A 24,690-nucleotide genomic window follows, 5' to 3' on the forward strand; every position below is an offset into this window, starting at 1 on the left:
AAAAGGGAGAAGAGTAGGAAATTTGGACAAAGCTGACTTCAGAGTTTATTTTGTCTAGAATATAAGGACCAGTTTTCTAAACATAGCACCAACCGAAGCAGATGGTATTCTGCTCTGCTGCTATCTGTACTGAGGCCAGGTGTCTGTGGAAGTGAGGGGACGACCTTTAATGAAGGCGTAGGACATCTCCTAAGGTTTCTACTGCAGATCTGTAGATTTGATCCTACCAACACCAGGATTAAGTAGCCCAGACTCCCTGTCCATTGCTGCCTCTCTGCTGAGATGTCACACACACCTACTTCCTGTCTTGAAACAGCAGCCCAGGAGGTAAGGGGACAGTGGCGGCTGCAGGAGGGAATTAGCTGCTCTGTGGGACCCCAGGTAGTAGATAGATTTTGATTCCTATAAAAAGAGGAGAAGAATGATCCCTCCCACTGATAAGGTGGAGTGATGAAAAAGGAGAGGAACTCCTGTCTAACTGCAGTCCTTTGAATTCTCATTCACTCCCTCATCTTCTTCCCAATTTGCCTTTTACTACACTAGCCCTAGATATCCTACTGATTTTTCCCTATTCTCATCTTCATATCCTCAGAACCAGCTTAATGGTGCACATTTGAGTGTTGTGTATACCATGGAGATATCCCCGACAGTTTCTGAATGAGCTTCTTGGTGAGTAGTGTGTTGGTTTTGTTGATTTTCCTTAGAATTGCATTACTGCTCGATGGTGTCATGCATGGAAAACTGCCTTTTTTTTTTGTGAGAACATCCTGTCACAAATGAAGTTCCACATGTAAGAAAGTGAGTCACTAGAATCCCAAATCTAGTTAGAAAGTGTGTGAAGAACTGATGTTTCTCCTCTGGCAGTGGTTTTCATAGGGTGAGATGAAACTGTCATCTAGTGGTCATAATAGGTGTTCCTCAATTACCATTTTCATTTGGATATAGCTGGAATGTTTCTTATGGATGTATTGCCTAAAAGTGCTGACCTAAATACATATATACTTATATATATACATATATATTTATCTGAGGGGCTGTGAGGTGAAGAAAAAAACCCCAGAATCATTGATGAGGAATTAACAAATATATGACTTTGTGCGCCAGGGATGTGAACCCCGTTTTTTTCTCTCTCCCACAATTTACCACAGTGAAATATCTCCTTCTGCTTTACTGAACAGCTGTGGGAGGCTGAAGATCAAGATAACTGGAGCTAAAATAGGACATCAGAAGAATTTCTCTTGTTAGATAATTTGATCGGTGCAATCTGCAGTAATTCCAGTGTGCCTGCACCCTAAAAAATGTCATTTTTACTGAACAGGTGTCCCTGCAGAAGTTAAGAAAGGACACTGAAGAAAAGTAATGATGTACCTTTCTGGAGGGTTATCCAGTTTCCTAACCAAGGAGTGTCCCATCTGAGGTAAATGATAAAAGGCACAAGGTGAATTATTTTTAAACTTAACTTATTGTTCAACGATATTTGGCATCTCTAGTCAAAGAGAAATGTTTTCTCAACAGCGAATGCAAGGGAGAACAGATTAGGCTATGGAAGCCTTTCTTACGTATTCACTAGTGAAATATATTCAGTAGTGAAAATTCTTTGCATAATATTTTCTGTGAACAGGTTTTGGTCTGACTGCATAGTTTCTTTCTATGCAAATGTATTTTTTGAGCTTTCTTTCTAGTTATGACTAAACGCATTGCACACTTTTCTTTCCCTGCCAGTTAATATGAATCAGTTTTTACTCTGCTCATAAAGATTTTAGATTTTTTTAATATTTCTTTTAATAAATGTTGTTTTCTTTAAAAAAAAAACAGCCCATTTTTTTATCATTCCCTTGCCAATGCACTTATTCTCTAGATTTGCATGAGGAAATTAGTTTTGCATGAGGAAGTCCTTTCTATGTCTAGAGGTAGGTGACTATGTCAATGCTCATGTGAAAGTCATTCAGCTCTGATTTCTGTTGCCAATAGGATGAAAGTAGAAGCTACTGTAGTCATTTTAATTCACAATTGGAAATAAGCTGGGCAGAACTGCAGAGCAGTTACACACTGAACCAGAAGGGTTCAGTGGACAGCTATGGTGCACAGCAGGATAAGTAGTAAACTACAAATATGAGTAGGTGATACTGGCAGGAGAATGTAGTTGTAAGTCCTAAAACTTACTGGGATGCAGTGACAGAGTAGTATCTGAAACATCACTTTTAATGCATTCTGTTGTTAGGAAAGTGTTTGAAGCAGGTAAGTGATGATACAAAGACCTTTCTGCTACGATTTGCTGACTAAATTTTACATGGTGCTGTAATGGGTGATGAAGGGCTTGACTTTGTTCCCATGAAATAATTTCTGATGAAGGAGGCCCAAGAATTTATGCTTGTACAGAAGCTAAGTTCAGTCTCAGGATTTGTAATGCATGCATTTTTTAGCACTGCCAGTGCCATCTTAGTCTGGAGGATGCCTGCTGCACTTCAATGAGCAGCTGCTCTGCAGATGCACAATAGCAGAGAATCTGCTGTCTTGATGTGAGCTTGGTGCTCAGGACTCTATAGTCATAAGATAACCATGTTGACAACTGCCCAATTAGAGCTGGAATGGCAGCTGTAAATTGTCAAGAGACTGGAATGTGTGTGTGAAGATAAAATATATCAGCAAAGGTGGGAGAGATAAATTTAGCAAAATTAAATGTTTCAGCAAGAGGTAGCATTGGTAGATGTGGTTAAAGACGAAACCTTTCTTTACGGGAGGAGCTAAAAAGCTGCTGACTTTCTTCCTGTGACTTTGCAACATGCTGGGGAGTTTATAGGGCAGACTTAGGGAACTGCTAAGAGACAGTCTAGATGCTAGAGTGAGAATAAATAACCAGTATGTATCAGTTTACATGAGTAATACTTTTAGGAACTGCAATCAATTTATAAGTCTGTTTTCCAAGCACTCAGTTATAGTCCTTGGGAGGCTGTTTCAAAAGAAAGCTCTAGCAATGTGTGGCAAAGACACTTCTATGGTCTAGAGGAAAAATCTCTTTCTTCTGATCCTACTATCAGATCAAATACATGATCAGTCTTTTAAAATACTCAAATAAGAGGTAGTAAACAGAGATCTACAAATGGATTTCTTTACTTTTACGATAACACCTGCTCATACTTTAGCTAGTAAGGCATCAACCCAAAAAGTTTAAGAACTGGTAGTATACAGAGAACAATTTATTTGACTTATTCCCAAATTATATTTTGGGAATGTGAGAAGCCACCTCAATGTGAGACACATTAAGATATATAAACTAATTTACATACAAAAAAGTGAACTTGCAAGTATATTTAAAAGATTATCAATAAAATATCTAGAAATATGAATGAAAAGAAACTTCAGTTGTGGTAGTTAAAATAAATATGACTAGAATTAGTAAGCATTTTATCCTTTTTCTATATTATTGCACAGTTATAGCAGATATCTTTGAACTAATCTTAGTTTATGTAATATTTGATGTTTGTTTCTGTTAAAAGTAGCTTACTGGATTTGAGTAACATAATTCTTTTACAGTATCTTAATGCCAATACTCTTAAGGAAGAGAGCAATACCATATTGTGAGAGAATCTTATGGAAAAATAATCATAACAATAATCTGAAATACAGAATGAACACATTTAGTGGAAATACCGAATATGAACCTAACAAGTAAATTAATGTGCTAGTGAATTCTCTTTCGTAGTGGATGACTTTCTAAATTCATCACTCCTTTCCATTTTCAGAACTGGGGGATTAAAAATCTTCCCTACCGATATATTCCACCATTTGAGCTATTCTGTGACAATCAGTACTCAGGCCACTATGTTAGTAATACACGAACTAGAAAGAAGTGGCTGTTGGTCGGAGACTTTTTCATTTTAGTTCAGGAATAATACCACTCCAGTCTCTCAAATGTGTGCAACATAGTGTCAAGTGCATCAAAGTAATGCCTAGAAGTGATATTGGTAAACCTAGGATCTCCGGGGCAAGAACAGAAAAGGGAGGACCACAACAGCTTTTCCAGGAAAACTTATGGTATGGAGTCAGTCACATTTTCCCAAGGAGTAACAGGAAACCAGTTTCCTTTCCTGAGCAGGGAAAAAGAACTATACAGACTCCTCAGCAAGCACAGGTGTCTGAACAGACCTAGGGAGCTATGTTGCCCCAAAATCCGAATAAATTCTCTGAGAAGTTTCTTTCTATAACTGGTCTTTTATAAAGAGTCTCTCTCCCTTTCCAGTGTTGGTGAATCATTCATGTTGCTGGCGACAGTCCTTGTGGCAGATTCTTCCCCACTGTCAGATCAGACAACGAGTTGTAAATTACATTTTCCTTCTGCACATAAATAGTATAAGGTTCCACTTCCATTGTGTCATCCTAGCAAAAGAAAACAAAAAACTGTAAATACTTTGGCAATACCCTGAATGCCTTTTGTCTGGACTGAAGAATTAAGTGGGAAATAGTGCTCCCATATTTATTCCTCTTGGCCTCAAAAAAAAATAACCAACCCTCTATTGCTTTTTCTACCAAAGAACATGTACTGCTGTTTCTGTCAAAGATTTGGAGGGTAAAGATGGGGTATTGGTTCACTTGCCTCCTTTTCCTCCCCTTCTACCTCACTTTGGTCTGAAGAAAAAAATGTATTAGGGTGTAATCCTCTAGGAAAAGCAAATAGTATGCTAGAGTCTTGACAGTGACTCTATTAGCCTACAATTTCAGACCACAAACATGCTAATGAAAGTTGCGTGACATGACAGCAAGAACACTGGGACTTAACCCATTATTTTGCATTGATGCAACTGCATCTGTCAGCACAGAAGAATAAGAATAACAATTAGAATTGACTAAGTCTTTTCAGAAACCAGAACTGAAGCATCTTTTCAAGTTGATGACAGAATGCGAGCCTAGTGTGTACAGTAGATGCATGGATATTCACAATATAGACTTGACACATCCTGCGTGCATAGAAAGGCTGTTATTTATATTTGGCAGTAGAGAACAGACAATTCTCTTTCTCTTCATCAGGGACTGGAGTGATAGGACAAGGGGTAATGGTTCAACTTAAACAGGGGGGGATTTAGGTTAGATATAAGGAAGAAGTTATTTACTGTGAGGGTAGTGAGGCCTTCAGGTTGCCCAGAGATGCTGTGGCTTCTCCATCCCTGGTAGTGTTCAAGGCCAGGTTGGACGGGGCTTGGAGCAACCTGTCCACTGTTTGGTCCAGTGAAAAGTGTCCCTACTCATGCAGGAGGGTTGGAACTGGATGGACCTTTAAGGTCCCTTCCAACTGAAACCATTCTAGGATTCTATGAGCAGAGACACAGAGCTGATGATTGAATTGCTCAGCTACACAGGAAGACTGTAAGAGCATAGAGAGTTCAAGAATACCTCCCAGCTGGCAGCTCAGCAATCTTTCCATTGTTTTATAAAATGTTTTGTCTTGAGTATGGTTTGTTTTTTGGTTGTGGAAAGACCATGAAAAGTAGAGTGGCCCTCAAAACTTGCACATTATCATTCTGGAAACCAAGAGGGATATTCTTTCTTTTTTTTCACAGTATCACCCAGTATCACAGTATGCTAGAGATTGGAAGGGACCTCAAAAGATCATCTAGTCCAATCCCCCTGCCGGAGCAGGAACACCTAGATAAGGTTACACAGGAACGTGTCCAGGCAGGTTTTGAATGTCTCCAGAGAAGGAGATTCCACAACCCCCCTGGGCAGCCTGTTCCAGTGTTCCGTCACCCTCACTGAGAAGAAGTTTCTTCTCAAGTTTCCTTCCTTCTTTCTTTTTTTTTTTTTTTAACCTGTGTCTGTTAGTTTTGTTGTTTCATCCTCTCTTTTACTAATAGCTTCCTTAATATTCCACAACCCATGATACTGCCTCACTTCCTGAGTACAGCAGTTGTGGTCAGTGTATTTCATATGACCAGGGAGATCCCAGCGGTGGGATTCACTCCTTGTTAAGATAAAGTATGGCAGTTGCTGAGGAACATGCTTCTAATGTTTGCTCAAAGTCAAAATTATGGTGATGATAAGCTTTGTTTTATCCTGAGATACGGCTGAAAGCAAACATCTGAGATGGAGCAGCACCCGCTGAATGCAGGTTAACGATCTAATGATTTCCTTTTACTGACCATGTTTTCAGGGCTACCAGAAGATCCATGATTCGTTGATGGTCTAATTTGCATCGTTCTCCGTAACTGTGGGGTTTGCCTGTTTTGGACAGTTTCAGAAGGTTTGGTTTTGTGGCATGGTCTGTGGAAAAGAGAGCAAGTATTAAATCAAATTGCCTCCTAAATCCTAGGTTGGGGTGGATCACAGACTGGTTTCTTTGATCACAAGCTTATGAAATATTTCTTTTTCCTGTTATCAAGAGTAAAACAAAAAAATCTTCTCATGTCTCTTTCTCCTTGACTTTTGATCCTGGTATTATGGCACCCTGACTTTCTTTAGAGGTCTTTTTCTCATGTTTCTGTGTTTGTGGGAGCTTAAGCACAAAGTAGAAGCGGAAGATTTAAAACCAAAGTCTTCTGGAAGGTTGTAAAATTTGCAGTTAGAATGGATTGAACTAATTCTTCACCTTGAGGGAGAAGGTTTGGGGAGAAAAAACAGGTTTGGAACAGGGGAAAGAGGGAGTGTAGCTGAGGTTTTCAGTACAGGTGCTAATTCAGCCTTTCTCTGCAAAAATGTAGTTTTTCCTTGGAACGGCTCCTTCTTCCATAGCAAATCCTAATGGGGATGGAGTCCAGCTTCAGCCAGGGAGCTTTTTCACAAATACAGATAGAGTCTGCTGCCCCCTCTGCTAATATGGCAGGATAGCACTGGTCAGTCCTCCGGCACTTGGTAGAAATTAACACGCAGGAGAAGCAAACCCCTGATCTAAACAAGAGAGACACTGACAGACTGACACAGTATTTGAAGAACAACTGTACTCTCCCAATTTCCTATCAGAATGAAGTCCCCCTTATTCTAGCAGGCAATGAAATGAGGATCCTCTGCCAGCTTCTGCCTATTTATATTTTACTCAGGTGCATCATTCAGTGAAGATGTTTGCAGCGGACAGTTCTTGCAATACAGAAATATTTGATATAGTTAATTCAGTTATTTATAGCAGCACAGACCAAGAGAATCATATGATTTCAAGACACAGACAATACTTAAAGATTTCTTCTAGCACTAGACAATCTTTCCATACCTCCCTATCATACATACCTGTTGCCACGGAGCTTAAAATAGTAAATGACAGCCATGAAGGTTAAAACGCTCAGGAAACAAAGAAAAATGGAGGCATGCAGCATAAAACTTCTCTCTAAACACAAAAAAAGTTAGTTATATCTTCTCACTGCTCAGTTTCTTTATTATTTCAGTATAAGATTAAAATTTATTAGCATATACACATTTTCAGCATGCCTGTAAGATAAATATAATCCCCTTTGGCAGAAGGGAAAGTCAGTAATGAAACTTGTCTCAGAAACACAAATGGAGTTTCTGTCAAAATCCAAAGCAGATCCCATGAATTCCCCAGTGCACATTTGGGATATTTTTTCACTAAGCCATACCTGAGCTCCTCTCAAGGACTCAGCATATCCCAGTGCTGCAACTTGTTTAGTTCTCAAAAGCAGAAAAAAAAAAGCAAAAATCAGAGATAAATGTCATCCACTGTCAGACAGTCCCAACTTGGAATGAAGTGATTTATTTGTTTCATCTGGCCACACAAGAGTTGGTTCTCTTTCTCTCTCTTACCATGACCTGAGCAAGAGACTTTACATCTGCATCTAAAAAATGTTGCTGATGTTCAGCTTCCAAGTGATTATTTTAACACTAAGGTCATGACTGCTTTTTTTGTGATTCCACTGCAAAACAAATACTACCACACTCATGTATATTCCCCTTAGGGAAGAAACCGTTAGAATATAGTGTCTAGAACATGAACAAGTTGGTGATGTTTCTGGGCAAAGGCAGTTAGGGATGGTACTCTTGTCTATATAAGAATTCACTGAAGGTTTCTATAGTTTTATAGATTTTCCTTCCTAGAAGGAACAAGAGTGTGCATAGGAGGCTAAACAAGGTTTGAATACTGAATGCACAAAAGGAAGCTCACCTGAGGGATGACAGGCTATGGAGTTGCTCTGGTTCCCAGCTGGGTGGGACATGAAGCAGGTTGCATTAGTCACATTGCTGCCATGTGCTGTGAACTTGCTGACAACTGTCACTGTCCCGTTGTCATGGCCTTCTTCCCTGGGGGTAAAGCTGCTCTCCAGCACCCAGGAGATCCGAGCAGCCGGCCTCCCTGCCACTGCCTCGCACACAGGGTTCCCATGGTCATCACAGTACAGGGTCAGCCTGGGGGGGACTGCAAAGTGTCAGGAAGGGGAGATGCATAGGGTTAGTTTGCTGCAGCTGGGATAGGATGTTCTTGTTCTCGACCCAAAATGAACAGGGGGAAAAGAGGAGTAGGACATTGGAGGTGCCATGTCATTACAGCAACATGGGCCAAAGACATAAGAGACAAAGCTCGTGCCTCTTTTTCCCTTTTGGGAAGCTCTCTCCCATTCAGGTGGGTTACCACAGCCATGCACCATTAGAGGAGGTATCCCTGGACACCGTGGTAGGGAATTATGCCAACTACAGGGCTGAATTAGACTTTCATCCTAAGCAGCCATTGTACACGTGGTTTAAAATGTATCTGAATGTATGTGAACGCAGAAGAAGAAATGGGTCTGTTTGTACTGTCTGGGTAAGAACATGCGGTGTTTGATAGAGCAGCTCAGCACTTGGAATTGTTACTGTCATATGCTTTAGTTCTCTTAAGTTAGTGCATTAAGGATTGATTGCACAGGGTAACTAGAAGTATATGCAGAATGCTCTTTTAGTGTATTGGAAATGCTTCATGCCTATCATTTCTGACTAGGCAGTGGAAAAATGGGAAGCAGAAGAGAGAAGAGTTTTGGGAAATAAGGAGAAGAGTGACACAGTGTTACAATCAGTGAAATGCATGACAGTTTATCCCAGCAAGAAGACACCTCTTCTTTCAGCACACTTCCCCTGGTGCATGGAGAGAAGAGGTTTGTACACCCAGGCCCATACCTGGTCCTCCGGAGATCTGTAAAATGAGGAAGGAGCCCCTTACCCAGCACGGTCAGGTGGTATGTCTCGTGGAAATTCCCTTCTGTTGATACTACTTCACAGATGTAATTTCCCTCGTGGGCTATTCCCACTTGTTGTATCTCAAGGGCAGGGTCCTGATCCGGTCTGAACTTCCAGTTCATGCTGTCACTGCAGTTGGTTCTGTCTGTCTTGTTCTGATCGCTCCTGTATCCCAAGGTGCAGGGGCCTCCAACCCTGGGGCTGATTTTCCATGTTACCATAGTTCTATTTGATTTGGTAGGGCAGGTGAGCATAGAGCTGCTGCCTACTGTTACTGACACTCTTTTGTTCCCTGAAGGAGAGAAAGAGAGAGAAGGATGTGTGAGAAGGTGCCCAGCCATGTCCCTCATAGCCCTGGAGCTCTGGTCTGTGCTTCGCAGGGAAGTGTCTGCACTGTCACGTGCCGGTGTGAGGCCCTGTCTGCTCTCACCTGCAAGGTGTCTGCCATCTGACTGTACAGCTGCGGATTACGGCGCCAGCGGCCTAACACAGCCAGCCCTCTCAATACTATCAACTGATGGCCCACTGAGGCTCATGTTAGGGGATAAGACAAAAAGTGGAAGAAGACCCTGCTTCTGCCCATTGTCTTAAGCAGTTCAGCATCTGAATAGTGTGCTTCTGTTGGCAAATCCTCCATTGGTTGCTCACAGGCCTGTCACAACTTACAGGCTGAAATTACAGAAATGTAACTATTGCATTTGGCCACATGATAATGACTTTTCTGTGGAACTATTGCACCAGTGAAGTAAGCAACTTTTACTTCTGCATTCATACAAAATCCAGCACTGCTGGTGGAGGCCTGCACCTCCCAGATATGACCACAGTATAAACAACAGTGATGGAGCTTGTGGGGGAGGAAAGGTTTTTGTCTTATGTGTCATGGGTGTCTTTTTATTTTCTGAATACATTCACACTATGACTGTATACAATGTGTACCTATGCATTCAAACCATGACTGTACTGGTTTTACTGCAGTGGTCCCCACAGGACATGAATGTAAGTCCCACCGATCTTTGTGCCAGATAAGCAGCTGTGAGCATGTGAAATATCCCATATCCCTGTGCCTCTTGCTAGTGAGGCTAAGATTGCAGAGAAACTTTACTCCATTGATATATCAATTGTGTGGGCTCTGTAGCAGTGAGCATGTCTTGTTCTTGAATTCTGCTTTGCATTTGCTTGGAAACGTTTTCTGTTTTATTATTTTTTCTTTCTATGACAGTGACTTTTCTTTTATCTTGTAAAAGATGACTCTTGCTTGAAATCAGGCACAACACCTCCTGTCTTTATCTTTTCATGATCCATGAGCTATATAGTTGAAGCCAACTGTCTGTATAGAAAAGCTTGAACCTAGTCCTTTTCTCCTTTTTGAAAGTTAGCACACTGGCCATTGAAAGAGCTGGCCCACTATTATGGCCCATCTGTGTGCTCTGTTTGTTCAAGACAAGTTACACCCATAGGATTGCCTTTAATTTATTTATTTGTTTTGTTTCTTTCTTATGGGTCCCCCAATTTCTTAGCCAAGAAACTAATCTGCCTGGGTTTTCTTTTTCCATGAACTTGCAGAACTGATTCTCTTTTGCACATATTGGACATGAGTCATGCTTGCTCTTTTTATATTGACCAGATTTGGGACCCCTTTGGCTGAAGACATTTCCAAACCTGGACCTTGCTCATGCAGGCTGATATGTAGCTGCACTACTGCTCCACACGACACCATACAGTGCTGTAATGTGTTACTCCAGCTGTGTAATGTGTGTATCAGAGTGTAATTCTGAGAAGGCTGGTTGTTTTGTTGTTTTTATTTTTGTAGGGTTTTTTTTCTGGTAGAGAAGGAAAATTAGGTGGGGATAATATTTCACTGAAGCATCCACTTCCCATTTTTATTAAATAAAGGAAATAATACTTAGCTTCCTGCTTCTCAACACTGCCAGGATTCAATGGTTAATGTTTCCAAGCACAGCTGAAAAAAAAAGTCTTTTCACACTATTTTCTGATACATGAATTACCCACCAGCGCCACAAATGCTGTTTCCTTAATTCAATTGCCAACAGTGTTCGGTGATGCAGTATCATGCTTAATGGCATTTCAAGGTAACATGAGGTATGTGTTTTAAACTCAGATGATTTTACCAGGAGAGGAACTGAAAGATGCCTTTTGTTTCATGATGGTTTCTGGATGTGAGTCCTATGATTATCTCTGAAAAATGGAGAATAAAGTGTTTCCTAGTTTAACACTGCTGAGAGTCTCAGAGCACTGAGTTATGTCACCAGTATGGCTGACCTCATCTGAAAATGACTAAGCAGACCTAAGCATTCTAACATCCTGTGTGCTGGGGCTGGGGTTTTTGGATAATGTCTGCAAATGCTGCTCATGAGTGACAGTGTTGTGCGTATTTAACTGTGTGCACTTGCATTTACATATTAAAGCAGTACCATTTTACTTGTCTTTCAACTCTGCACCTCCTAAGCAGCAATGTACAAGTTCCCTAACATAACAGCCTGTGTGCTTCAAGACTGTAAAGAAAGAGGGAGCAAAGGCAGTGCTTCCTGCTACGTCTTTCTGTCATATTCTCCCCTGAATGAATCAGGTACCATTCACTTCAAATGATAAGCCACATCAGTCAGCTTAAAATCTGCTGAATCTTGTTTAAATGCAATATTACGTTTACAATAAAGTTGTAGAGGGATTCTGAATTCCTCTGTAACATGTTCTTTTTCTCGGACCATCTCTGTGCCAGTGTTTTTCGGAATGGTGCTTTACTGTAAAATGGCTAAGAGTTGCTAAAGTATCCTCTGTAATAGCTGATTAGTTTATGACCAGTGCAGTAGGGCATATATGCCATACACATCGGCATTTGTATATTCAAACAGCAGCTCGAAACAAGCCAGTACATTGCATTGATACTTCTCTCAAGGTGAAATCCCGTGTTATAGCTGAGCCAAACTCACAGCTTGTTGTAGCTGAAAAAGGGGATAACCAGTGCAGCAAAGGCCTCACTCTCTGTGGGCTTGAAGAGAACAAGAAATCTGAGGAGCTGTGAGCTGTCAAGCTCATATCAGTGCAGTGATAACCACAGGACAATCATCAAATGTCAGTACCGTTAATTATATCATTGTACATGAGAGAGGAGGAATGAAGGATTGTATATCTATACATTTATTGTAAAGAACTCCTCATTTCCAACCTCGTTCTTCACAATTGAGTGGACTCTGAAAAACTGCAACCATTTTTTCTGTTAGCAAAAAGGAGCAAACAACGCTCAGGAGCCAGAATTATTTGTCACACTGATGTAGGTGTTTGTCACACTGATGTAGAAAATAGGTGAGTTAGATTGCAGGAGTTCTGTACAGCTCCAGGCTGAGCCATTCTACTTTGGTTATGGATGCAAATCTATCATGAGCAGGTTCCACCTTGGAGACTCATCTGACACGTGGGTAGGGTAGGAGGCCTTTAGGCTGAAGTCTTCCAATTTGACTCCAGCCCCCCTTAAGTTCATCTGATTATAATACCAGTAATATTATGCCATCCCTCATTGTTCCTTCTTGACTGCTGAAGATTTTAAGCCATGTCTGAGGAGGTTCTCAAGCTCTATTGAGTGCACATTCCAATGAACTTTCAGATTCCACATTTATGTTTGAAAATGGATATATCCTCTCTCAGAAAAAACAAACTCAGTTGAGGAGTTCATATTTTTGTTTCAGAAATGTGCTGGTTACTGTTGTCATGTTAAAATCACTGGAATTGAAAAGGCTGTGAGAAAGACTTTGCCCTTTGTGTTCGACAGCTCTTGTAGATGACTATTTGCATGAGTTCCTTTGCAGTGTCACTTATTCAGTGTTTTTTCCTGCTTCTCAGAGTCTCTCACAGTAAAAGGAGAAAAAAGATTTTAAAAACAGGACAATTTGATTGTGAAGCCACTAAAATTTTCAGGGGAATCACTGCAAAATCAGATACAGCTATGCAGCTTAAAGGGCTTTTGATTCCTTTCAAGTAGGAAAAATTTCCAGTCTCTGTAGCAGGTTTTAACCCACAGTACAACTTTTTGCTGCCCCCAAAATGACTCAAGTTCCATGACGATCTCTGCAGAAATGTAGCTGTTTTTCACCCTGTTTTACTTTCTCAGACATAATCCTATTGTGTCTTTATTTCTCACAGTAAAAGTCCACCACAGTTTTCTGGTGCATCTCCCCCCCTCCCTCTGCAGATTGTGGCATATTAACACTTAGAGATATAATGAACTGAAACCATGATCATACCACAAGCAAATGACTAACTGTATCTTGGAATGAATATATTATATGAGTCATAGCAAGTCATTATCAAAAAGGCACCGGATGCTTGGAACTACCGGATGCTTGGAAGAGGTCAGATACAACAAGCTGAGCTCTGCATCTGTTTTGCCCTTCCACAGGGTGACTGTTACACTTAGCAAGGCTTGTCTGGAATGAAGTGAAAGATAAACAGATAGAAGTGCTTTGTACTAGGGTGGGGATTGCTAAAGTACTCACAGTTTACTCATGGTCACTTTCTGGCTCTGAAAGCATATCCACAACAGCACAGGACAGAGAAAATAAACCCTGCATGTTAGGTGAGTAGTAAATAGAGTACTCTAATTTCCATGGTAGAAATACATGAACTAGCTGGCCTGAGCTCATATGACTGTTTCTTGAAGTTATGATCACAGCTTTTTCAGCACGGTCATATCTTAAAGAGGTTTAGTTTCCTACTCACACTCATCCGTAATCATTATTATTCCTAGAAAATATCTCCTATCCCCATTTCAATGCACTGATGTAAGGGTCTTTTCTGAGGTTTTATTTCTACCCTCACATAGATGGGCTCTGTCTCAATGTAAACATGACTTCATAAAAAAAGGGATGGATACAATTCTTTAATGAAGAAACTAGTTGGTGTTTAAATGATGTGTTAGAGTCATCCATCTTGCAGAACAAACACTGTTGGCCAAATCCTCAACTGATAATAAACCACCACTGAATTTAACAAGCTGTCACATATTATATCAGTCTGGCTGTAAACTTCAAACTTTGTATAGCAGCTTCTGTGTGCAAAGTAAGTAGATCTTTGTCCTGGAATGGGTGAGGGGAAAAGAGATTTACACTGGATGTCAAAGTGCCTTGGGTAGTATTTCTTTCAATAGCATTACGACACCATGTGTAATGAAGTGCAAAGGCCCCCTATTTCTCAGTATAGAAACAAATGCAGAATGGTTTATATCATTTTATATTTGTCCTGCATGCTGAACTTGGCCTTTTACTCTCTTCCTAATGAGAAGAATAAAAAAAATAAGTTGTAACGTTTGTGCTTAAGTGGTGTTTTCCTGCTATTCTAAAAAAAAACAGGTCATTGACTGTAAAAGGTAGGTTGCATGCCCTCTTTTTCATATTTATCAGAGAGCAGATGAGGGACAGTATGAAAATATGCTTATGATCCCACTTTTATTTGGTTAAAATCTCAGTTACACTTTGCTTAGTGATTAGCTTTCACACAGTACTTCCTTGCACTTTCTTACTCAATAGGAAGATAGGGTAGCATAAGAAGATTCTCTACACTTTTTTCTTATGAATGATTGTATACAAAACATAGCAACTTCGAGTTTTAAGTAGCATGTATTTCTACAAATGCATCACAAATTAAATAAGATCTGCTTTGTGGTCATAGAGAATGTGGTCAGCTTCCAAGACTGAACTTCTTTGCTTCCATGGTTATGAAACTAGACACATTCAGACATTGCGTTTGGACCACAGCGAAGTAAAATATTAATGTCACAAGGACATGCTTTGAAGATTGCACTAGGGCAATTTAGATCTCTCCTGAGAAAAATTTTTGCTTAATTTAATAGTACAGAATTCTGTTTTAAGCATTTAGGGAAGAAAACCAGGCTGTTTGGATTCAGGTTTTTAGGGTAAAAGAAATCAGAATGATTCCAGCACATAGACCCAAAGGCACAGCAAAGAAATAGTGAAATTAAGACAAATGTAAGTTTGCCAGAATAGGTTTTTAGGATATGATTTTTTATATCCAGATCAAGATTCCAGTAAGCTAGAATAGGCGGCAGGAGAGACAGGAGCACTGAAACACAGTAGACATGAAGAAATAAAAGGCAATAAACCACTAGCACACTAGTGAAAGAGAATTTACAACTTGTGTTAAGGAAAGAAATGAAATGAAAGCAGTAACATTCAAGAAAGTTATGTATGTAGGTAAACCTGAACACTAGCCAGGTAGCTCTGTAACTCTGCTTCTATTCACCTCATACACTCTCATTCCAGCACTGATGCAATGCCACTGACTTCAGTTTTTTGCTATTATAGAATCATAGAATCATAGAATAGTTAGGGTTGGAAAGGACCTTAAGATCATCAAGTTCCAACCCCCCTGCCATGGGCAGGGACACCTTGCTCTATACCGTATCACCCAAGGCCTCGTCCAACCTGGCCTTGAACACTGCCAGGGATGGAGCATTCACAACCTCCTTGGGCAACCCATACCAGTGCCTCACCCCCCTAATAGGAAAGAATTTCCTCCTTATATCCAATCTAAACTTCCCCTGTTTAAGTTTTAACCCGTTACCCCTGTTCTGTCACTACAGTCCCTAATGAAGAGTCCCTCCCCAGCATCCCTATAGGCCCCCTTCAGATACTGGAAGGCTGCTATGAGGCCTCCATGCAGCCTTCTCTTCTCCAGGCTGAACAGCCCCAACTTTCTCAGCCTGTCTTGATAAAAATCCCAGGGAGTCACATCATTCCTGATAATGAATTTCTTGCATCTTCCTCTGAAAGCACTTGGGCATATCTGTTGTCACAGGATACAAATACAGATGCAGGACTTACACAGTCTGACATGGCAAATGTTAATCCAATATAAAGAGATTTTTTTGCATGAACCTGTCATGGAAGGTCTTGCCCTCCCTTATCCCCTTTTCTTTGGAGTATGCACACAACTGCCTTAGTTAAACTAGAGAAGTCTTCAGAGTATTATGAAAAATGTTTTGAGTCTTTTCCACTGCTGCTTTTATGAGGATTGCCACAGGAGGATTGTTAGTACAGATCATACACCAGCAGCTTCAGTAGCATATTATGCAGCTTTCTTTGGGGGCAGATGTAGATATGACAATTATAAAGTGACTTCAGCCTTGCTTCTAAGCTGCTCCTTCTGAAGTTGTGAAAACTAACCAAACCACACAAAACAACATGCTAAGGAAATATTAAGGAAAATGCTAATGCAGATAAAGTCTGGTTACACACAACAATTTTTGCATGACGTTATTTCATTCAGAATAGCTTGCTCTGGTCTTCACTGTAGTTCCTTCTCAGCTTCATACAATGAGATTCTCAGATAAGAGTACACACATTGACACCTTTAGCCTGTGGTCTCTGATGAAAGAAATGGAACACTACATGTTGCTCAGAACAGCCACCCTAATATTGAAGGAAACATGTTTAAGAGCAGCGTTAGCTAAAAACTTCCCATCAAATGTGGGCTGCTTTTTAATCTGGGGGGGGGGGGGGTGCAAGCATGAAACTAGATTTTAACTGAACATCTTTCCTAGTTATTTGAAGGGGAATATCATTAATTCACCAAAACACCAAAGAGTTAAAATCCAATTACATTTTAGGTGGAAAAAAACCACCCAGCCCCCCAGAAAACCCAAAATGTTTGGCATTGGATTCTTTTTAATATTTCCAGAAAAATCAATTTAAAAAATAATTTTTGTCAGTAAGATTCCCCTTTGTCTCATCCATTTTCTTCAATATTTTGTGAAATGTCCATCCTCCTTTACTTTTGAGCAGTTGTATTAAAAATATATAGACTATCTCTGATGGTACCAGAATCAGGTATGACCCCGAATGGGTTCCTCAGTATTCTTCTGATATAGCTATTTACCTACAGAATTGAGACAGGATCTTTACCTCCAGTGTACTTGTTGTGAGTTTATTGATGCCATGTTTAATAATGTTTGTAAAGTGTTTCATTTTATTTCTCTAATGAATAGCACTGAGGTAACCATTTTGGATCCCTCATTTGACCAGCTAAATACATTATATATGGGTGTTCTCTCACTGCCAACAATGACTGCATCAGCTTTTCCTTAAAATATGACCAAGGAGCCATTTTCACTTTCTGGAAAGGTGGAATGGAATAACCCATGTCCACACAGTTTAGTTCCACCTGTGCATAATAAGAATGCTCTTATGCAGAGATGTCCCTACTTTAATTTGGATCTCACAGACCTATCTGCCTTCTCCTCTATACAGAGACAGTTTAGCTTTCTGGAAATGCTGCTCAAGTCTCTAGTTCCATTACCAAGTCCCCAGATTGCTGTGTGGTGTCTGAAAGAACACGAACTCTAGAAACGCAAATGAACAGTATGTGGCAGACATTAGCTGCTGTAGCTAAAACTAAGTCTACTATACTAAAAGATGGGGATAGGAAGACTTAGGAGTGCCACTGTCTTTGGTACAGAATTCTTTCCTGTTCTTAATACTGACCATGCCCATTAGCCTTAGAACAACATTCCAGAAACTGCTCACTAGTGTCATTCCATCAGTGATCTTCCACCGCTTCTCAGAAAGATGCAAGAGATCCCTGCCATGTTTCAGAGTATCCTGCAGCCTGTCTTCAGCAGAAACTAAATATCCAAAAGCTTCAAGTTTACAAACACTTTCCTGGGCATATTTTTAATATGTCAAATGGATCAATTTCTCAGATTATGTGGATTTAGAGGCTACCTGTGACAAAAGGTACATGCCCAGCTAAGGTTCACGAAATAACTGCCTACATGAAAGTCACGGATATAATGCCTGGCTATCCTGTGACCACTAAGAAAAGAAGAGCATTAGAAGGTATCGGGGAAGCATTGTTTTAGTTGTGCTCCATAATTTTTAGCAATTTAATTCACAGCATTAAGAATAACCTTTATGGAAGAAAGTATCTGTACATATTTCCCTTTGTTCCATCCTGATGGCTGATTGGTCCCAGTTAGACTCACCTACTGTTCTTGTGACCTTGGTGATGGTGAGCAGCACAAAAACACACACAGTCTTCCCAGCAATATTCATGTCGGCTCCTGCTTTCATGGCCCACCTCCAGCCTAGCTGTGGTCATGCGGAGTGTTTCTTTCCTGCCAGTGCATCCTCAGCAGCCAATGTCAGTGTTTTCTCTCCCCCTTTCCCACTCCTCTCCTCTAGCTGTGCGTGCTCCTGATCGACTGGCTCCTCAAAGCTGGAGAGGTTCCTCCTTCTGACTTCTCAGAGCACTAGGCTTCCTGTGCAGAGAGCCTAGGCGAACGCTGAGGAAACAGACTGAATAAGTCTGCCTTCCGTTCATTGGCTCTCCTCAGGAGGCTGATGAGTGAAGATAAACCCTGCTGCAGATCTTAGAGGGGGTAAAAGCAGAGGAGATTATTCAAGGCTGAGTTTAATATCAAAAAGGAAACCTTAGTCTTGGGAAGCTAGAGGGAAACTTACTCGTCATAGTCGTCACTACTACAACTACTGCTACTAATTCTTTGTCACTTCTTTGTCACTGCCTCCAAGAAAATTCCTCCTCATGTCTGCCTTGAAAAAATAAGCAGTCTCGAGTCTTCTCTGTAAGTGACATTTTCAATGACTTCTCCCTTCAGTAGCTAATTAGCTACTGGCATCATAGTTCTCATCTTGGACAACAAGGCTTTCCAGACCCTCAGGGAAGAAACTGACTTTTGAGGAGAAAGAAAGGCCTCTTTTACATACTTTTCAACTGAAATAATGAAGGAACTGAAGCTGGTCCACACCTTTCACTGAAAAACTGGAGGGTTTTTTCGAATGCTGTTTTGTGGGTTTTTTTAAACAATACTGTACCTGTTTCCCCACTTCCTCACTGATCTCATAATTTCAGGTTCACGGTTCCTTTTCTTTTCTTAGACCACAGCATTTCCCCAGCCCAGTTCTGTGGGCCAGCAACAGAGAAAAGGCCTGAGCTGTTGAAAGCTACGAGTCAGAATAACCAGCACTGAGGACAGAGACATAAGATATAAAGACAGAAAATACATCAAAGCAGGAAATTGAGCTGCTCAGGAGCTAGGACTGCACAGCACATTTGAACATTGGCAAGCTGTACTGATCACTGTAGTCTGATGTTCTGGTAATTTTATTTGATCAGGTTGGTGTTCCAGAATTGTCTGCACTGATGCTCCTATGTAAATAAGTAAAAACCAAAGATTAATAATGATCATATAAAGAAAATTAGGTAGGACAGAAATTCAGCTTGATCGTGTTGGTCTCAGGATCATCTCATTGACAACAGTTTTGTGTGGGAGGGTGTTCTGTATTTTTTTTCCCACTTGATTTTTTAAATTAAATGTAACATTTTGACACTCTGCACTGCTCTGAGGTTTTCAAGATGCTATCACAGTAAGTAACATTTTGGTTTATTTTCTGAGTATTTACCACTGACCTACAAATATGCAAGGCTTGTGAATAGGTACAATAGCTATATTTTAGACAAGGGCATGGAGAGGAAGAAGGGGTGTTTATGCAAATAGAGACTGAGCTACAAGGCTGGAGAGAGAAGAAGACAACATGAAAGCAGTATGAGGCTTCAAATGTAAAAGAAATATTGTTCAAATTTGATGCAAAGGCAAGGAAGCTAAGGTGGTGTAAATGTGCAGACATGTGGCATATTGGCTAGATGATTGCTGCATGAAAATAAAAAGATAAAAGATGTAGTGGGATAGAGGATATTTTGTAAGAGAGCAAACTGTCTTTTGAAACAAAAAAATCCTACTTTAAGTTGTCATAATAAAAGGTCTCTGCCATTCCCATAGGAATTCATTGGGAACCAGAATATAAATAGCTGGATTCTTTTGGTAAACAAATATTATTTCAGGTGTCATTAAGATGCTTTGGAAGAAAATTTCTGTTTGAAGCCTTGGTTTCTAGGAAGAAGTGAAGGGCTCATATGAGAAGGTGTGGTGGGTTGACCTTGGCTGGCTGCCAGGTGCCCACCAAATCCCTTTATCATTCCCCCTCCTCAACTGGAGAGGGAGACAAAAATGCAACAAAGGCTTGTGGGTTGACATAAGGACAGAGGGATCACTGAACCATGGGCAAAACAAGATGGCCTTTTGGGCAGTCGCATGGTTTACAGGGTATGTTTCCAGACAAGTGGTGGGTGCTTCCACCACAGTATATAGCACTTGCCTTGGAGTGTTCATGCAGTGGTCCGATATAGTCAATTTGCCAGACCTCTCCATATTGAAAACCCAGCCACCACCCTCTATTCCAGGGAGATTTTCCTCGTGTGGCTTGTTTGTTTGCAACACATTTCACATTCACAAGTGACCTGTGTGATGGCCTACATGGTCAGGTCCACCCCTTGATCATGAGCCCATCTGTATGCTGCATCTCTCCCTAGAAGTCCCCGTGTTGCATAGATCCACTGAACTACAAATAGCTCAGCTTTACGCTCCCATTCTAGGTCCATCTGATCTGCTTCAATTTTGACAGCCTTGTCTACCTGTTCGTTATTTTTATGTTCTTCGGTGGCATGGTTTTTGGGCATGTGAGCATGACATACCTTTGAAGCAATGTTTTCTACCCGGGCAGTGATGCCTTGCCACAATGGAGCAGCCCAGATGGGTTTACCTCTGTGCTTCCACTGCTGTAGCCACCCCCACAAGGCAATAGCCACCATCCACGCATCACTGTCAGACACTTTTCTTGTTCAGCAATCTCTCAGGCTAGTTGGATGGCTTTCACTTCTGCAAACTGACTTGACTCATCTTCTTCTTCAGTGGCTTCAGCAACTTGCCACGTGGGACTCCACACATCGGCTTTCCACTTCTGATGCTTGCCTACAACACAACAAAGGCGTTATGCTCAGTAAATACAGCATGATGCCTTTCATCTTCTGATAACTCATTATACAGTTGGGCCTCTTGGGCACAAGCCACCTCCTCAGGCAATGCTCCAAAATCTTTGCCTGCTGGCCAATCCATGTTTTTTTCCAAGATTTGTGGGCGGTTGGGTTTCCCCAGTCAAGCCCACTGCATGATCAACCCCACCCACTTAGCACTCGTTGCATGATGTGTAGAGGGGATGTTTTCTTTGAACACCCAGTGTAGCATGGGCAATAGGAGTGCCAAGAGGAGACGTACTTCTATACTAGCAACTTGTGAAGCTGCTTGAACCCTCTCATATGTTGCTGAGTATCTTTTTTTCAGTCAGTGTGTTGTGGGCTTCTGATCCTTGACACCTCAGCTCCAAAACTTTGGGTTTCTCCTGATGTTTTCTACCAGAGGCTCCAGCTGAGACCATGCTCTCTGGCTGCAGTGTAGAGTACATTTAGCACAGCTAAGTCATCATTTGCTACCTCATGAGTCATCTCCTGTTTGATCTGCTCAAAGACTTGCTGCTCAAGGACCCACTCAAAATAGTTCTTTCAGGTTACTCCATGGAGAGGGATCACAAGCTGATTAACCTCAAATATGCATTCTTCCAAATCCCACAAGGCCTGGGAAAGATCGTGTTTCTTTCTTGTTAGGTGGTGGAGACATAATTGCCATCTTGTTCATCCTGTCCATAGTTTACATGACAACATCTAGAAATCTGAGAACTGAGCCTGAGAAGTACTGCAACAGTTCCTTCTTCTGCCTTGTGAAAAATCTGTTATAAGCAGCAAAACCTGGGAAGTGAGACCGGAGAAGTCTGTGACAGGACATGACTGAAAGCATAAATTTACCACAAGTGTTGTGTAGTTTATTTCTTACTCACTGAAGCCTTCCTCTCAGTTACACATTGAGAACCAGGATCCCATGGCAGAGGAAATGACTCTAACATAAAGGCAAGAGTGGGACAGAGGGTGGCCTAGGTAGAGAAATAATGCATGTAGAGGAGGGAAAATTGTCAGTTTGCTGGCTACATCAGTCAGAAATGTAATGTGAATTTGATGGAGGGAGGAGAAAGAGGGGGATAAACTGATTGTGATAGCTGAAGCTGAAGCCTGGGATGTAGCTGAGGATGAAGATGTTACCAACAAGGTGCAGTTAAAGATGCACTTTCAGTAAATGTGCATTTCCACACAGCAGCAGAGAAAACTCAAGCATTGTTTGTTTAAGGTGCTACACAGAGCCATCACAGCCTTCCCGGGGACTGAACTTTAACTGTCTTCTGTATTCTGAGAGCACAGATCTGGGCTCTGACTGTGGTTTTCAGCGTGGGTTACTGCAGAACTATTTTATGTTAACTATCACAATGTCATCAGCTATTGTTTGACAAAGGCAGAGTCTGTGATCCACTCTGTTTGAAGTGGTTTTACTCAGCCTTAAAGTCTTTGCTGACAGCAGATTCCATGCTAATAACTTGTTCAACAACAAGTGCGTGAGCTGAAAAGCAAGATTTCATTTATCAAGGTGCAGACAGAAATCAAATTTATTTCCAATGATGAAATGAATATCAGAGTGCTGGAACCTCAGCTCCTATAAACTTTTAGACTGTCCCAGTTCTATTGACTTCTCATGGAGCTACGATGACTTTCTCCACATGAGTATTCTCCCTGCTGTATCTTTCTGTCAGCTGAGGATCCTAAATCTTGGGACTATACAGGTAGCTCAACAGGCTGCATGTAAAGGAGTGAATCCAATTATGACTGGAAAAAGGGTAATATAATCCCCATTTTCAAGAAGGGGAAAATGGATGACTCAGGGAATTACAGACCAGTCAGTCTCACCTCTGTGCCTGGCAAAATCTTGGAGCAGATTCTCCTGGAAGGCATGCTAAGGCACATGAAAAACACCAAGGTGCTTGGTGACAGCCAGCATGGGTTCACTAGGGGGAAATCCTGCCTGACCAATTTGGTGGCCTTCTATGATGGGGCTATGGAACTGATGGACAGGGGTACAGCAGCTGATGGACTTGTGCAAAGCGTTAGACACTGTCCCACACAACATCCTTGTCTCTAAACTGGAGAGACACCAATTTGACAGATTGACCACTCGGTGGATAAAGAACTGGCTGGATGGCCGCACACAAACAGTTGTGGTCAATGGCTCAATGTCCAGCTGGAGACCAGTTACGAGTGGTGTCCCTCAGGGATCGGTGTTGGGCCCAGTCTTGTTCAACATCGTTGTAGGTGACACGGACAGTGGGATTGAGTGCGCCCCCAGCAAGTTTGCTGATGACACCAAGCTGTGTGGTTCGGTTGATACGCTGGAGGGAAGGAATGCCATCCAGAGGGACCTTGACACACTTGTGAGGTGGGCTGATGCCAACCTGATGAAGTTTAACCATGTCAAGTGCAAGGTCCTACACCTGGGTCAGAGCAATCCCAGGCACATCTACAGGCTGGGTAGAGAAGAGATTCAGAGCAGCCCTGCGGAGAAGGACTTGGGGGTGTTGGTCGATGAGAAAATGAACATGAGCCAGCTTCAGTGTGTGCTCAGAGCCCAGAAAGCCAACCGTATCCTGGTGTGCATCAACAGGAGTGTGACCAGCAGGTCGAAGGAGGTGATCCTGCCCCTCTACTCTGCTCTTGTAAGACCTCACTTGGAGCATTGTCTGCAGTTCTGGTGTCCTCAACATAAAAAGGACAAGGATCTGTTGGAACAAGTCCAGAGGAGGGCCACGAGGATGCTCAGGGGACTGGAGCACCTCCCGTATGAAGATAGGCTGAGAAAGTTGGGGCTGTTCAGCCTGGAGAAGAGAAGGCTGCGTGGAGACCTCATAGCAGCCTTCCAGTATCTAAAGGGGGGCTATAGGGATGCTGGAGAGGGACTCTTTATTAGGGACTGTAGTGATAGGACAAGGGGTAATGGGTTCAAATTTAAACAGAGGAAGTTTAGATTGGATATAAGGACGAAGTTCTTTACTGTGAGGGTGGTGAGGCACTGGAATGGGTTGCCCAGGGAGGTTGTGAATGCTCCATCCCTGGCAGTGTTCAAGGCCAGGTTGGACAGAGCCTTGGGTGACATGGTTTAGTGTGAGGTGTCCCTGCCCATGGCAGGCAGGTTGGAACTTGATGATCTTAAGGTACTTTCCAGCCCTAACTATTCTATGATTCTATGATCTCTGAAGCTGTGAATGCTTCTGGAAAAACATCATAATTCTCTGTGTATTGACAGATCTGTTTTACTCACTAAGTGCTCACCCCAGCAATGAAGTACAGTGGTTTTGTCTGACAATTTGGGAAGGAAGCAGTAATTAAGGCTGGATTACATTATGCAATGGCCTTGCCCAGTGTATGGGGCATTAAAACTAATTTAATTCTGTCAGAGATAGCAGTGGCTGTCACACTTGTCAGCGGGCTTCCTGCCTTTTGATGACCTTAGAGCCTAGAACTTGCTACATTTATAATAAAGGGAAAATAATTTCATAAGTTTTATTTGAATACTTTGTAACAAAATACAGTAATTTTGTATATGGAGGTATATGAAATAGAAAACAAAAGTGTTGGATAGCATCACTTGTGTGGGCAGATGCAAAACTACTCCTATATGTACCCCGCTGGTGCACTTTACTCACTGGCTGTTCCTCTGATTATTCCAGT

The 24,690-nt window shown here is 41.5% G+C and overlaps 1 protein-coding gene across 1 annotated transcript; it reads right to left on the reverse strand.

The window, feature by feature from the left end:
- Window positions 1-2,988: 2,988 nt before the first annotated feature.
- CD200R1 (CD200 receptor 1) lies at window positions 2,989-18,883 on the reverse strand. The gene is made up of 6 exons (XM_061366639.1): window positions 18,158-18,883; window positions 9,131-9,439; window positions 8,102-8,353; window positions 7,213-7,309; window positions 6,135-6,255; window positions 2,989-4,377 (listed from the first exon to the last, which is right to left on the reverse strand). Exons 1-6 carry the CDS (start codon window positions 18,243-18,245, stop codon window positions 4,255-4,257), a joined length of 990 nt encoding a protein of 329 aa, XP_061222623.1. The 5' UTR covers window positions 18,246-18,883; the 3' UTR covers window positions 2,989-4,254.
- Window positions 18,884-24,690: the final 5,807 nt, after the last annotated feature.

The sequence above is a fragment of the Neopsephotus bourkii genome, unplaced genomic scaffold, assembly GCF_033783945.1.
Source record: "Neopsephotus bourkii isolate Nb327-2 ecotype Australia unplaced genomic scaffold, CSIRO-AGI_Nbou_v1 NB_1350, whole genome shotgun sequence".
NCBI classification, from domain to species: Eukaryota; Metazoa; Chordata; class Aves; order Psittaciformes; family Psittacidae; genus Neopsephotus; species Neopsephotus bourkii.